This window comes from Macaca nemestrina, chromosome 17 (genome assembly GCF_043159975.1).
Source record: "Macaca nemestrina isolate mMacNem1 chromosome 17, mMacNem.hap1, whole genome shotgun sequence".
Classification (NCBI taxonomy): domain Eukaryota; kingdom Metazoa; phylum Chordata; class Mammalia; order Primates; family Cercopithecidae; genus Macaca; species Macaca nemestrina.
The window spans coordinates 7,033,781-7,048,099 of NC_092141.1; the positions used below are offsets into that span (position 1 = coordinate 7,033,781).

Genomic DNA, 14,319 nt, shown 5'->3' on the forward strand with positions numbered 1-14,319 from the left:
TAGGTGGTTCTAGTATCTATTAGAAAGGTCATAGGGTGCCCATTGACTGGGATTATTATTTCACCCCGTGTGTTCAAGGGTATGTGGGGGCACACAAGAGCAGATTGCTCAAAGGGGAGTCACTGGGATGCTGACATTTTTCTTTTTGGACCTTGAGATATAAATCTCCAGGTCCTCCAGGCTACTCTAAGTTGTAGGGACGTCAACGTGACTTCAAGGCCTTGGGGTGATTTCCCATGAGTTGTTTCAGTTGAAGATCCATGAGTTTGCATGGATCAGTTGTTCAGATTACTCAGATGCCTGTACATCTTTTTGGTTTGTGCTAAAACACGGATCTTAAAGAGAGGGGCATTTTGGCAGCAGTACCTTTGACCAGTTACTTAAGTGGAATTTCATTCTCTCTTGGCTTCTTTCACAGAGGATGTATGAAAGCACGAAACTCAAAGAGAGAAACAGAAAGTGTGTCAAAAGCAGATCACCCCTCTGCTTTACTCTTATCTTCTAGGTCCACAAATAGGTGTAACTTGAATTAGAACAGGTGGAGAGGAGCAAATAATTAATATGATGTAATCAGTATGAATAAACTCTCTCAGTTTAGTATAGAGCTCATTAACAAAACTGGTAAAACAGATGCCATCTAGAGTTAAACCTGGGTAATCCTTCCAGTTATTTTCTAAGTGGTATTTATAGACAGACTAATTCATCTCTTTGTTGTCGGTACTCTTACGTCTTTGATGAGTTGACTTTAGTTGTGAAGGCTGTGGAACTACAATCTGAAAGCTTTTCTCTGATTTCTCCATCTGTGATAGGCCCCAGGTGTTTTGAGATTTAACTGTAGGTCTTCATTAATTTTGGTCTTCTCAAACCCTAAGGAGGCATCTCTGGGTCCTATAAGAAGTTAGAATAATTAGTAAAGATCTTGAAGCTCTAGAGAAGATGCCCCTAAGACTAACTTGTGTAGAAAATTTCTCCCTTCATGGCTGGGCGCGGTGGCTCATGCTTGTAATCCCAGCACTTTGGGAGGCCGAGGTGGGTGGATCACTTGAGGTCAGGAGTTTGAGACTAGCCTGGCCAACCTGGTGAAACCCTGTCTCTACTAAAAATACAAAAATTAGCCTGGCGTGGTGGTGTGCGCCTGAAATCCCAGCTACTTGGGAGTTTGAGGCACGAGAATTGCTTGAACCCGGGAGGCGGAGGTTGCAGTGAGCTGAGATCATGCCACAGCACTCCAACCTGGGCAACAGAGCAAAACTCCATCTCCAAAAAAAAAAGGAAAGAGTATCCCTTCATTATATGTAGTTTCATTTTCAAAACTACAGTTTCAAGAGGCCACAACATGACAACCATTATAATTGATGATCTCGAGGTGGTCCATTTTGTGCACTGGTCTTCTTCAGCTTTAGTTACAAGCTCGGCTTCCTCTCTTAAGTCTTGAGGTATCCTTGTATGTCATGATGATATCTGTCATTTGTTGAATGCTTATTAGATTTTATAGACTGTGTTAAGAGCAAGTTTGCACAGTAACCTTTTTAATCGTTGAGTATCTCTATGATGTAGGTATCAGTATTTTGATTTTATTGATGAGAACATAGAGGCTGAGGCTGTATCCTCAGTAATGTGTCATGGGTCACACAGCAAGTTAGGGGCATGGCTAGAATGTGACTGAAGTGTGTTCACCTCAAAACCCTATGGCCTTAAGTACTACACCAGTCTTCCTCTATTATCCCACACTCTGAAGTGCTTCCCATGAGGTAGTCTCAAACCCTTAAGTCCAACTCAAAGAAAATGACCTTATCTGAAGATAGTTTAATACTGTTTTGATTTAGAGGATTTTCCTACTGCCTAAAGGCTTTGCAGTGGTGAGAATGGGATGGGAATTCCCAAAGTAACCTGGACAAGTTTAATATTAATTTTTGTGGGTACATAGTGGATATATATACTTATGAGTTACATGAGATATTTCAATAAAGCATGCAATGCATAATAATCACATCAGAATGGAGTATCCGTCTTTGCTAAAGGATAAAGCATTTATCCTTTGTGTTACAAAAAATCATGGTGGCGGGTGCCTGTAGTCCCAGCTACTCAGGAGGCTGAGGCAGGAGAACAGCATGAACCCAGGAGGCAGAGCTTGCAGTGAGCCGAGATTGTGCCACTGCACTCCAGCCTGGGTGACAGAATGAGACTCTGTCTCAAAAAAATAAAAATAAAATTTAAAAATCCAGTTATACTCTTGTAGTTATTTTAAAATGTGTAATTAAATTATTTTTTACTATAGTCACCCTGTTGTGCTAGCAAATAAGTCTTACTCATTCTTTCTAATTTTTTTGTAACCATTAACCATCTCCATTCCCCACGCCCTACCCACTCCCCCACTGCATTACGCTTCCCAGCCTCTGGTAAGTATCCTTCTACTCTCTGTGTTTGTGACTTCAATTGTTTTCATTGTTAGCTCCCACAAATAAGTGAGAGCATTTAAAATTTGTCTGTCTGTGCCTGGCTCATTTCACTTAACATAATGACCTCCAGTTCCATCCATTGCAAATGACAGAATCTTATTTTTTTGTGGCTGAATAGTACTCCATTGTGTATATGTACTATATTTTCTTTATTGATTCAGCTGTTGATGGACATTTAGATTGCTTCGAAGTCTTGACTATCGTGAACAGCACTGCAAGAAACATGAGAGTGCAGCTATATCTTCGATATTCTGATTTCCTTTCTTTTGGGTATATACGTAGCAATGGGATTGCTGAATCATATGGTAGCTCTATTGTTAGTGTTCTGATGAACCTCCATGGTGGTTGTATTAATTTACAGTCCTACCAACAGTGTACAAGGGTTCCCTTTTCTCCACATCCTCACAAGCATTTGTTATTGCCTGTCTTTTGGATATAAGCCATTTTTAACTGGGGTAAGATGGTATCTCATTGTAGTTTTGATTTGCATTTCTCTGATGATCAGTGATGTCAAACAGGATGTCTTCTTTCAAGAAATGTCTATTCAGATCTTTTGTCTGTTTTAATCAGATTATTAGATTATTTTCCTAGAGAGTTGTTTATATATTCTGGTTATGAAACCCTTGTCAAATGGGTAGTTTGCAAATATTTTCACCCATTATGTGGATTGTCTCTTCACTTTGTTGATTGTATCCTTTGCTGTGCAAAAGTTTTTTTTTTAACTTGTTGTGATCTCATTTGTTGATTTTTGCTTTGGTTGCCTGTGCTTGTGGGATATTACTCAAGAAATTTTTGCCCAGACCAATATCCTGGAGATTTTCCCCAATATCTTCTTGTAGTAGTATCATAGTTTGAGAACATAGATTTAAACCTTTAGACTTAAGTCTTTAATCCATTTTATTTGATTTTTGTATGTGGCAAGAGATAGGGGTGTAGTTTCATTCTTCTGCATATGGATATCCAGTTTTCCCCGCACCATTTATTGAAGAGACTGTCCTTTCCCTGATGTATGTTCTTGACATCTTTCTCAAAAATGAGTTCACTGTAGATGTATGGATTTATTTATTTAGTTCTCTATTATGTTCCACTGGTCTACATGTCTGTTTTTATAACTGTACTATGCTGTTTTGGTTACTATAACTCTGTGGTATAATTTGACGTACGATAATGTGATTCCTCCAGTTTTGTTCTTTTTGCTCAGGATAGCTTTGGCTATTCTGGGTAGGGTGTGTGCGTGTGTGTGTGTGGTCCCATATAAACTTTAGGATTTTTTTTCTATTTCTGTGAAGAATGTCATTGATATTTTTATAGGGATTGCATTGTATCTGTAGATTACTTTGGGCAGTATGGATATTTAACAATATTGATTCTTCCAATCTATAAACATGGAATATCTTTCCATTTTTGTGTGTCCTCTTCAATTACTTGCATCAATGTTTTATAGTTTCTATTGTAGAGATATTTCACTTCTTTAGTTAATTCCTAGGTATTTTATTTGTAGCTGTTATAAATATGATTACTTTCTTGATTTCTTTTTCAGACTGTTCACTGTTGGCATGTAGAAATCCTACTGATTTTTGTATGTTGATTCTGTATCCTACAATTTTACTAAATTTGTTTATCAGTTTTAATAGTTCTTTGGTGGAGTCTTTAGGTTTTTCCAAATATAAGATCATACTATCTACAAATAAGGATAATTTGACTTCTTCCTTTCCAATTTGGATGCCCTTTATTTCTTTTCCTTGTCTGATTGCTCTAGCTAGGACTTCCAGTACTATGCTGAATAACAGTGATGAAAGTGGACATATTTGATCCTTGAGCATTCTTACTGAAAAAGAAAGAAAAAAATAAAAAACAAAGTGGGCTTCCTTGTCTTGTTCCATATCTTAGAGGAAAGGATTTCAGTTTTTCCCCATTCAGTGTGATACTAGCCATGAGTCTGTTGTATATAGATTTTATTATATTGAGGTTTGTTCCTTCTATATCTTGTTTATTGAGGGTTTATACCATGAAGAGGTGTTAAATTTTATCAATTGCTTTTTTAGCATCAATTGAAATAATATGTCTTTGGTCCTTCATTCTGTTATATCACATTGATTGATTTGCATATGTTAAACCATCCTTGCATCCAAGGATAAATCTCACTTGGTCATGATGAATGATCTTTTTAATGTGTTGTTGAATTTGGTTTGCTAATATTTGTTGATAATTTTTGCATCAATATTCATCAGTGATATTGGCCTGTAGTTTTCTTTTTTGGTGTGTCTTTTTCTGCTTTTGGTATCAGGGTAAATCTGGCCTCATATAATGAGTTTGCAAGTACTCCCTCCTCCTATTTTTTTTTGGTAATAGAGTAGGATTGGTATTAGTTCTTCTCTAAATGTTTGGTAGAATTCAGCAGTGAAGCCATTGGGTCCTGGGTTTTTCTTTGCTGGGAAAATTTTTATGTTTTTATTAATAGCTTCTATCTCGTAACTTGTTATTAGTCTGTTCAGGTTTTAGATTTCTTCCTGGTTCAATCTTGGTAGGTTGTACATATGTAGGAATTTATCCATTTCTTCTAGATTTTCCAATTTATTGGCATATAGTTGCTCATAATAGCCACTAATGATCTTTTGAATTTCTGTGGCATTGGTTCTAATGTCTCATTTTTCATATCTTACTTATTTGGCTCCTCTCTCTTTTTTTTCTTAGTCTGTCTAAAGGTTTGTCAATTTGTTTATCTTTTCAAAGACCAACTTTTTTTTCATTGATCTTTTGTGCTGTTTTCTTTATTTCAAAATCTTTAATTCTGGTCTGATTTTTATTATTTTCTTCTACTAATTTTGGGTTTGGTTTGCTCTTGCTTTTCTAGTTCTTTAAGATGCATTGTTAGGTTATTTGAGGGTTTTTTTTTTCTTTTTTGATGTAGATGCTTATAGTTATAAACTTCCCTCTTAGTACTTCTTTTGTTATATCCCATAGGTTTTGGAATGTTGTGTTTCCATTATCATTTGTTTCAGAAAACTTTTCAATTCCCCCTTAACCTCTTTATTGACCCACTGGTCATTCAGGAGCATATTGTTTAATTTCCATGTATTTGTATAGTTTCTAAAATTTCTCCTTTTATTGATTTCTACTTTTATTTCATTGTAGTCAGAGAAGATGCTTGATATTATTTCAGTTTTTTGAATGTTTTCAGACTTGCTTTGTGACCTAACATATGATCTATCCTTGAGAATAATTCGTGTGCTGAGAAAAATAATGTGTATTCTGCAACTGTTGGATGAAATGCTCTGTAAATATTTATGAGGTCCATTTGGTCTATAGTGTAGATTAAGTGTGATATTTCTTTATTGATTCTCTGTCCGGAAGATCTCTCCAGTGCCAAAAGTGGGATGTTGGAGTCTCCAACTATTATTGGCATGTCTCTTTAGCTCTGGTAATATTTCCTTTATATATCTGGGTATTCCAGTGTTGGATGCATATACATTTGTAATTGTTATCCTCTTGCTGAGTTGATCCCCTTATTATATAATGACCTTTGTCTCTTCTTATAGTTTTTGTCTTGAAATCTATTTGATATAAGTGTAGCTACTTCTGCTCCTTTTTAGTTTCCATTGGTATGGAATATCTTTTTGCATCCTTTGATTTTTAGTCTGTGTGTGTCTTCATAAATGAAGTGTGTTTCTTCTAAGTGATAGATCACTGGATCTTGTTTTATGTCTTTTGATTGGAGAGTTTAGTACATTTACATCCAATGTTATTACTGATAAGTAATATTCCGGCCATTTTATTATTTCTGATTGTTTTGTGGTCTTCTCTTCATTTTTTCTTCTTCCTTTTAGTAAAGGTGATTTTATCTGGTGGTATGATTTAATTTATTGCCTTTTACTTTTGTGTCTGTTTGTTGTATGTTTGTGATTTGGGGTACAATGAGATTTTCAAACACTATTTTATAAGCCATTATCTTAAGCTGATAACAACTTAACAGTGCTTGCATAAACTAACAAGCAAAAAGAAAACTAATAATAACTCTATGACTTAACTTCGTCCCCCACATTTTAACTTTTTGTTGGTTCTATTTATATCTTAATGTACTGTGTATGCCTTGAAAATTTGTTTTAGTTATTATTTTCAATTGGTTCATCTTTTGGTCTATTTAGTATAAGAGTAGTTTACAAGGCTGGGCATGGTGGCTCACGCCTGTAATCCCAGCACTTTGGGAAGCCGAGGTGGGTGGATGATGAGGTCAAGAGATCGAGACTATCCTGGCCAACATGGTGAAACCTCGTCTCTACTAAAAATACAAAAATTAGCTGGGCGTGGTGGCGCACACCTGTAGTCCCAGCTACTCAGGAGGCTGAGGCAAGAGAATCGCTTGAACCCAGGGGAAAAAAAAAAAAAAAGAATAGTAGTTTACAAATCACGGTTACAGTGTTTTAATATTCTGTGTTTGTCTGTGTGCTTACTATTACCAATGAGTTTTGGACCTTCAGATGATTTCTTATTGCTCATTAATGTCCTTTTATTTCAAATTGAAGAACTAGATCTCGTTAGCATTTCTTGTAGAACAGGTCTTGTGTTGATGAAATCATTCAGCTTTTGTCTGTCTGGGGAAGTCTTTATTTCTTCTTCACATTTGAAGGGTACTTTCACGTTATCTATTATTCTAGAGTAAATGTTTTCTTTTCCTTCAGCACTTTAAATATGTCATGCCACTCTCTCCTGGCCTGTAAGGTTTCCATTGAAAAGTCTGCTGTGAGACCTATTGGGGCTCCATTTTATGTTGTTTGTTTCTTTTCTCTTGCTGTTAGAATCCTTTCTTTATGCTTGACCATTGGTAGTTTGATTATTAAAAGCCTTGAGGCAGTTTTCTTTGGGTTAAATCTGCTTAGTGTTGTATAACCTTCTTGTATTAGGATTTTGATATCTTTCTCTAGGTTTGGGAAGTTTACTGTTATTATCCCTTTAAACTTTTTATTCCTATCTCTTTCTCTACCTCCTCTTTAAGGCCAAAAACTCTTAGATTTGCCCCTTTGGGGCTATTTTCTAGATCTCATAGATGTGCTTCATTCTTTTTATTATTTTTTCTTTTGTCTCTTCTGATTGTGTATTTTCATTTTTTATTTCTTTAATTTTATTTTTTATTCGACTATTTTCAAATAGTCTATCCTCAAGCTAATTCTTTCTTCTGCTTAGTCTATTCTTCTGTTAAGAGATTCTGATGCATTCTTCAGTGTATCAGTTATATTTTTCACCTTCAGAATTTCTGCTTGATTCTTTTGAATTATTTCAATCTCTTTGTTAAATGTATGATAGGATTCTGAATTCCTTCTCTGTGTTATCTTGTTGAGTTTCCTCAACATAGCTAGTTTGTCTCTTTAAATCTATTTTCTATCTTTATGCACTCTTCTTTCTTCCCTGGAAGGATAATATTATGGGCTTTCATACCCTCCGGCTCATTACCTCTCTCTGTCCTCTTTCCTTTGGGCCCAGGGATGGCGCCAACTACACTGCTGCCAGCCTCAGGCTCCTGCACTATCTATCCCTTTTTGGTTCTGTCACACTCTATCCACCATAAGTTGTTCCTTTGTAAATAAACCCTCCTCTAATTATTCTAATTTAATTGTGCCAACTGTTTTATATTGAGTCCTTGACTGATACAGGAAAACTGGTAGAATATGAATCTCCTAGTCCATCACTGAAGTGTAGAATACTGAAATAAAGTTATTATGGAAGAGTTCTGAGATGTTAGCAGTATACAGCATTGCACTTCCAGTCTTCTTCCGTTATGGAGAAGAGGGGGCTGTTTGGCATATATTTTCTGAATTTGGGAGCATATTTTAATATAGCAACTCATGTCTGCTACTGTTTGAATGAAGAAATTTCACTGAGCATTTTTTAATGAGACACTGGTCAAGAGTGCCAAGCCTGAAATAATCATAATGTATTGTGCCTTAGAAGAAGATAGAGGCATTTTCAACTCATTTTACTTCTCTGCAGCCCTTAAAGGGTAAACAAGAGGGTGTCAGGGATTCCTGTGGCCCCACATGCAGGGTCATGAAGACTAGTAGAAGGGCAGAAACCATCAGACTGCAGTTGTTCCAGGCTAAACAAGGGAACATCCAACCTGAAAAATGACATTGGGATAGTGTCCTGATGAAACACGGATTCCATTCTAGAAGGAGTTCTTTTGGTAGCAAAGATAGGCATGAAGCTGAACATTGCTTCAAGAAAACCAAACATTGCTTATAAGAACCATCATGTTCACCCAGGTAGCCAGTAGCAGATGGCAGAGATACCTTTGACCACTTATTTAAGTGGTTTCTTCATTCTCTTTGCTTCCTTCATAGGGGATGTATGAGAATACGAAACTCAGAAAAAAAGGGAAAGTCCATTAAAGAAAGATAATCCCTCTCCTTTACTGTAAGCCTCTAGGTTCAAAAACAGGTTTAGCTTGAGTTAGAACAGGTGGAGAGGAACACAGTTTAGGAAAGGAGGCTGGAGGCAAGGAGATGAGCCTAGAATGGACTTTAAGATGGAAGTTATAAAATAAGCAATCTTGAATATTGAAACAAGATTATACTATTAAACAAGAATGATTGGAAAAATGTGGACTCGGCCAAGAAACTGTTAGCAAACCACTAAGGAGAAAGGAAGAGTTACTAGAAAAGGAACACAGGTACATGTTTATATTTCAACTCTTGAGACTCATTGCTACTTGGTTTCATAATTTCTTTCTATGCATCTGTAACTTGAATTCACTTCTGACAGGATATTTTTGTCTTATATATGGTAGTTAATTGTTCTAGAAACCTACTTCAAGCTAACTTAAGCAACAAAGGGGGATTTATTGGAAAGCTGCTTGGGTATCTCACAGAACCCAAGGAAGATAATTGAACTGGATTTCCACAGGACCTGGAAAATCCTCAGAAACTCAAGTGCTTTCTTTCTTCTCTTTCCAGTCATGACCTTCAGGAAGGGGAGAGCGGCTCATGGGCTGAGTGGATAAACCACAAAATGGGTAATATACTGTCGGTGAGTTTTCAGTGACAAATGAAGTCTAAGCTGTGATTGCACTGGTTGGTGACTGAAACTTAAAATGGGACTTAGAGGTTAAGTGGAGGGAATATGTTGCCAAAATGTTAGAAGGATCTTCTTCAAAGAGAAGTTGAGGCTCTAGAGGATAATGGTAGGGCACAGAGTGGAGGTGAAGCTTGTCAGGGGTGGGGGTCAGTGGGGAGGATAGGAGAGTTCCTAATTTTGAGGAGGAAGGATAGAGGGTTTTATTGGTGAATGACGTGAGTAAGTGTCATGACCAGTCGCGTTCTCAGGATTCTTGAGTATTGGGAGATGTGGCTGCAGTGGACAGGGCAGTGTCAGAGACACTAGATTTTATGATCGAAGCTTTTAAATTACCTACCCATAACCAACTTATCAGGAGACTGACACTGTCCATCTCCTCCAAAAAATAAAACTGACATGTCTACAGCATGCCAAATTCATACAGCCAGTAGGCTAATTTCTGACATGCCTGGTACTTTGATATCCACCAGTTGAGCTTTCTGTTTATCAAGAATAGTTGTGTAAACTTCCAAAACTGTTTATGGATGGGCACGGTGGCTCACGCCTGTAATCCCAGCACTTTGGGAGGCCAATGTGGGCGGATCGTTTGAGGGCAGGAGTTTGAGACCAGCCTGGCCAACATGGTGAAACCCTGTCTCTACTAAAAATACAAAAAAAACCAAAAAAAAATTAGCCAGGCATGATGGCAGGCACCTGTCATCCCAGCTACTGGGGAGGCTGAGGCAGGAGAATTACTTGAACCCGGGAGGTGGAGGTTGCAGTGAGCCGAGATCATGCCACTGCCCTCCAGCCTGGAAGACAATAAAGGGCCAACGTGTTTTGGTTATTTTATGACTACATAAACAATAATCTTTTAAAAAAAGGTTTTGCGAAAACTGTAAAGATCTAAATAGAGTCTGCATTTAGTATTTTTCCCCGCAAGAACCTTTAGGTTCTAGCTGCTTTAAATGTCAACTCATCTGGATGTGGCTTATGCTAGAAAGACCTAGAAGAGCTCTTATTATGGATCCCCATTCAATGAAGACACGTTGGCCCTTTATTAAAAATTCATGAATGGCTCGACATTTATGATTTCAGTTTAAAACAAAATGTTAAGGTACATATCTGTATACTTTTTCACTTTAGCCAACTATTTTCAGTCTTTCAACATGAGGAGATGGAAGGGCTGTTCAAGCCCTTTTTTTTTTAGGCAATAGCACAGGAGGTCCAGGAGAGAGGCGAGCCGCGGGTGAGCAGGAGTGTCAACTTTCCACTGAAAAATACCCCTGCACTTCAGGCCATTCCACTTCTGTTATCTCCAAAGCTGTGGCAATCGTATTTATATATTCACCAAAACTGGGTGGGCCCTAGTGTTTAGCTGTCATCGTCTGTAGGCTGGTGTGTTCGGCTCATGGCAGAGTGTGAACCTGGCATCGGGAAGTGTTTGTCGAGTGAATAAGGGTGGGGCTGTACTTTCCAGAGCCGTTGGGAGAAACTGGATAAAGAGACCCTAGCCTGGCGGCCAGTCTCAATGTTCCTCCCAGTGGGGGAGGAATCTGTGGGTGGGAGGTGGGGAGCCTGAAACCCAAATATAACAGGCAGTCTGGACTGGGCGTGGTTCCCTGGGAGCTGGGTCTCAGATCCTCGTAGAGCTGACTTCTCCCCGGATCCCCGGGCAAGATGGGCAAGTACACGGTCCGTGTAGCCACTGGGAATTTGTTCCTGGCAGGCTCTCCCAACCTGGTGCAGCTGTGGCTGGTGGGTGAGCACGGGGAGGCAGACCTAGGGAAGCACCTGCGACCGGTGTGGGGAAAGGTGAGAGCTGGGGCCCCGGGACTCTGAGGTGTCACTGGGGGCTGGGGCCAGTCGGAGGGTGCTGGAGAAACCCCGGAAGCCAGGTAGAGGCTGAGGTCGGGTGCACTTGGTGTGCCTGATAGGAAAAGGAAAAGCAAGAGGAACAGGAGAAATGAGAGGCAATTTCCTGCTTGAGCAGAGACCACGAGATGCCCGCTGGGGTGTGCATGGCAGGTCGTGGGGGAAGCTGGCGCCCCACAGTACCAGCTGCTCCTCACCTCCACCTCTCCCCGGGTATGCTCCAGTGGGGAAACAGAGCCAGGATTCTCTGAAGGTTCACCGACCCCGCCACCCTCCCTGAAGACCCCAACCCTGCCACTGAGCTGTGTCCTGTTGCACAGGTGGAGGAGTTTGAGATCGACGTCCCCCTGCACCTGGGGCGCCTCCTGATGGTGAAGCTGCGCAAGCACAACCGGCTGTTGAGTGTCGACTGGTTCTGCAAGTGGATCTCAGTGCAGGGCCCGGGAACCCAAGGCGAGGTTTTTTTCCCCTGCTACCGCTGGGTGCAGGGCCACGGGATTATCTGCCTGCCCGAGGGCACTGGTGAGCTCGGTGGAGAAGGGGCACAGCCCCCGGCAGGCTGGAGGAAGAAGCGGGTTGGGGGAGGCTACTGTAAAAGAGGGAAAGATGAGGGAGACGGGAAGAAGTGAAGGAGGATGGAGCAGAGGAGGGTGGCTGATGGAGAGACGCGAGCGCAGGGGGGTGACCAGGGAGGCTGTGTGCTCTTGTCCCCCTCCCCCAGCCCGGACCCTGAGTGATGACCCCCAGAACCTGTTTAAGAAGTACCGGGAACAGGAGCTCGAAGAAAGAAGGAAGGTGTACCGGTGAGCCCCAGAAAGTCTTTGATCCCCGTAGCAGATCCCAAGAAACCCGCTGCCCACCCCCTTACGCCTACCTCCGTGTTCTTCCTTCAGGTGGGGCTCCTGGAAAGATGGGTTAATCCTGCCTATAGCAGGGAATAGACAACCAGACCTTCCCAGGGACGAGCGATTCCTCGAGGATAAGGATTTAGACTTTAGTGTCTCCCTAGCAAAAGCGTGAGTGACAGCTAGAGGCTGGGGACTTGCTTCCCAGGGCGCAAGGTGGGATCCTTCGTTGATCATCTTGTACTCCATTCTTTCCACAGGTTGAAGGACATGGCCATTAAGGGGACACTGGATTTCATAAATTGTGTGAAAAGGCTGGAAGATTTCAAAAAAATATTCCCACGTGGAAAGACTGCCCTGGCTGGTCAGTTTCCACAACCTCCCAAAACCAATCTACAGATTTCCAGCCCAGGGAATTTGAAAAAGGAGGGGGATAGAGGATGGAAGAGTAATAGGTCAGCGGGATTAGGAGCTCACAGGCTGCTCCCCAATTGATGTTCCTAGAGCGGGTTCATGATTCTTGGAAGAATGATGCCCTCTTTGGGTACCAGTTTCTCAATGGTGCAAACCCCATGCTCCTGAGGCGTTCTTCAAGGCTCCCCGCCCGCCTGGTGCTGCCTCCAGGGATGGAAGACTTGAAGACCCAGCTGGAGAAAGAACTCCAGGTGCTGCCATTATCCCCACCTCCCTTCTCTTTGCCTCCTTCTCCTCCTTCATCTGCACTTAAGGCTTCTCAGCTTTGGCACTAACATTCTGCGCCACATAATTCTCTGTTGGGGGGGGGCTTTCCTGTGGATCGTAGTGTATTTAGTAGCATCCTTGGCCTCATCCCCCCGGTTGTGACAACCACAAATGTCTCTAGATATTGCTGAATGTCCTGGGGTTGGGGAGTGGGGAGAGGAGGAATCGCCCCTGATTGAGAACATTGATCTACAACATCTCCTCCTGTATCTTCTTTTCTCTTCCGTCTCTACTTTCCTCTCTTCCTTCTTCACTGAACATATATCAGCCTTAGGGAAGAGCTCAAGCTCCTGGAAAGAAATAGCAAGAAAAACTAAACAAAGCCTTGGAGAGCTAAAAGCTGAATTTATTTTGGGGGGAGGTGGGTAGATAAAGGAAATATTTTTGCTACCTTGGCTAAAGCTGGCAGAAGAAGGGTTATGTGAAGAGTGCAATGGCCTTATGTGGTGGAAAACCAGAAACTTCACTGCAGGGAGCTCCAAGTCTGAAGGAAGACATCAGTCATGAAAACTTTTGTGTTTTTTGGTTCTAGGGAAAGTGATTGGTGTTTAAAGTAAAATAGACTTGGATGGGTAGAGGAAGGATCCACCCTGGAAAATGAGAGAAGGGCTCCAGAAAACGACTCCAACCCTATTTTCTATTCCTGCCTCTGGCCCTGCAGGCTGGATCTCTGTTTGAAGTGGATTTCTCCTTGCTGGATGGAGTCAAGCCTAATGTCATCATTTTTAAGCCGCAATATGTGGCCGCCCCTTTGGTCATGCTGAAGCTTCAGCCTGATGGAAGACTCTTGCCCATGGTCATCCAGGTAAGAGGGCCCAGGTGTTTTTCTACCAGACACTGATCTCCTTTAGGGACTTAGATACACAAGTCCTCAGCTCCCATTCTCTCTCCTGCTCTAGCTCCAGCCACCTCGATACGGATGTCCCCCACCTCTGCTCTTTCTGCCCTCGGATCCCCCCATGGCCTGGCTCCTGGCCAAGACCTGGGTCCGGAGCTCTGATTTCCAGCTGCACCAGTTACAGTCACATCTGCTGAGGGGACACTTGATTGCTGAGGTTATTGCTGTGGCTACAATGAGAAGCTTGCCTAGCCTCCATCCTATTTACAAGGTACTTCAGCATCTCTGTCATTCTGTATTTGACTGTCCTTCATATTTCAGACTCCTACATGGAGTCTCACCTTGTACATTTCAGTCTAGCAGCAATCAATTTATATGTGGAGACACAAACACACATACGCAGTACTATGGAAACACCCAGGCACACACTTACTATGACGTGGGGGGAAAAGTATGAATAGGTTTTGCAAAGGAGTTGAAATTTGGGCTGAGGTGGTTTCCAGGTGGGCAAGTG

General features: G+C 41.1%; 1 protein-coding gene and 1 long non-coding RNA gene across 18 annotated transcripts in view; one reads left to right on the forward strand and one right to left on the reverse strand.

Moving 5' to 3' along the window:
• The window catches only part of LOC105473037 (polyunsaturated fatty acid (12S)/(13S)-lipoxygenase, epidermal-type-like), an 85,184-nt gene that overhangs the window by 67,555 nt on the left and 3,310 nt on the right, over nucleotides 1-14,319 (forward strand). For 14 of the 17 annotated variants that reach the window (XM_071082249.1, XM_071082252.1, XM_071082247.1 and 11 more), the window contains 8 exons: nucleotides 9,420-9,479; nucleotides 11,702-11,903; nucleotides 12,103-12,184; nucleotides 12,275-12,397; nucleotides 12,487-12,590; nucleotides 12,731-12,891; nucleotides 13,629-13,772; nucleotides 13,867-14,076. In XM_071082249.1, coding sequence (XP_070938350.1) covers nucleotides 9,462-9,479; nucleotides 11,702-11,903; nucleotides 12,103-12,184; nucleotides 12,275-12,397; nucleotides 12,487-12,590; nucleotides 12,731-12,891; nucleotides 13,629-13,772; nucleotides 13,867-14,076 — 1,044 coding nt within the window. In that variant the 5' untranslated portion in view covers nucleotides 9,420-9,461. Of the gene's footprint in view, nucleotides 1-9,419; nucleotides 9,480-11,186; nucleotides 11,322-11,701; nucleotides 11,904-12,102; nucleotides 12,185-12,274; nucleotides 12,398-12,486; nucleotides 12,591-12,730; nucleotides 12,892-13,628; nucleotides 13,773-13,866; nucleotides 14,077-14,319 lie in introns of those variants that run through there. The other 3 variants (XM_024790216.2, XM_011726593.2, XM_071082241.1) reach the window with 1 other exon arrangement.
• LOC139359433 (uncharacterized) overlaps nucleotides 11,818-14,319 on the reverse strand; it is a 79,967-nt gene continuing 77,465 nt past the window's right edge. The window contains exons 4-5 of the long non-coding RNA XR_011615350.1: nucleotides 12,256-13,257; nucleotides 11,818-11,940 (exon numbers count right to left, since the gene is read on the reverse strand). This is a non-coding gene — a long non-coding RNA (uncharacterized lncRNA). The remainder of the gene's footprint in view (nucleotides 11,941-12,255; nucleotides 13,258-14,319) is intronic.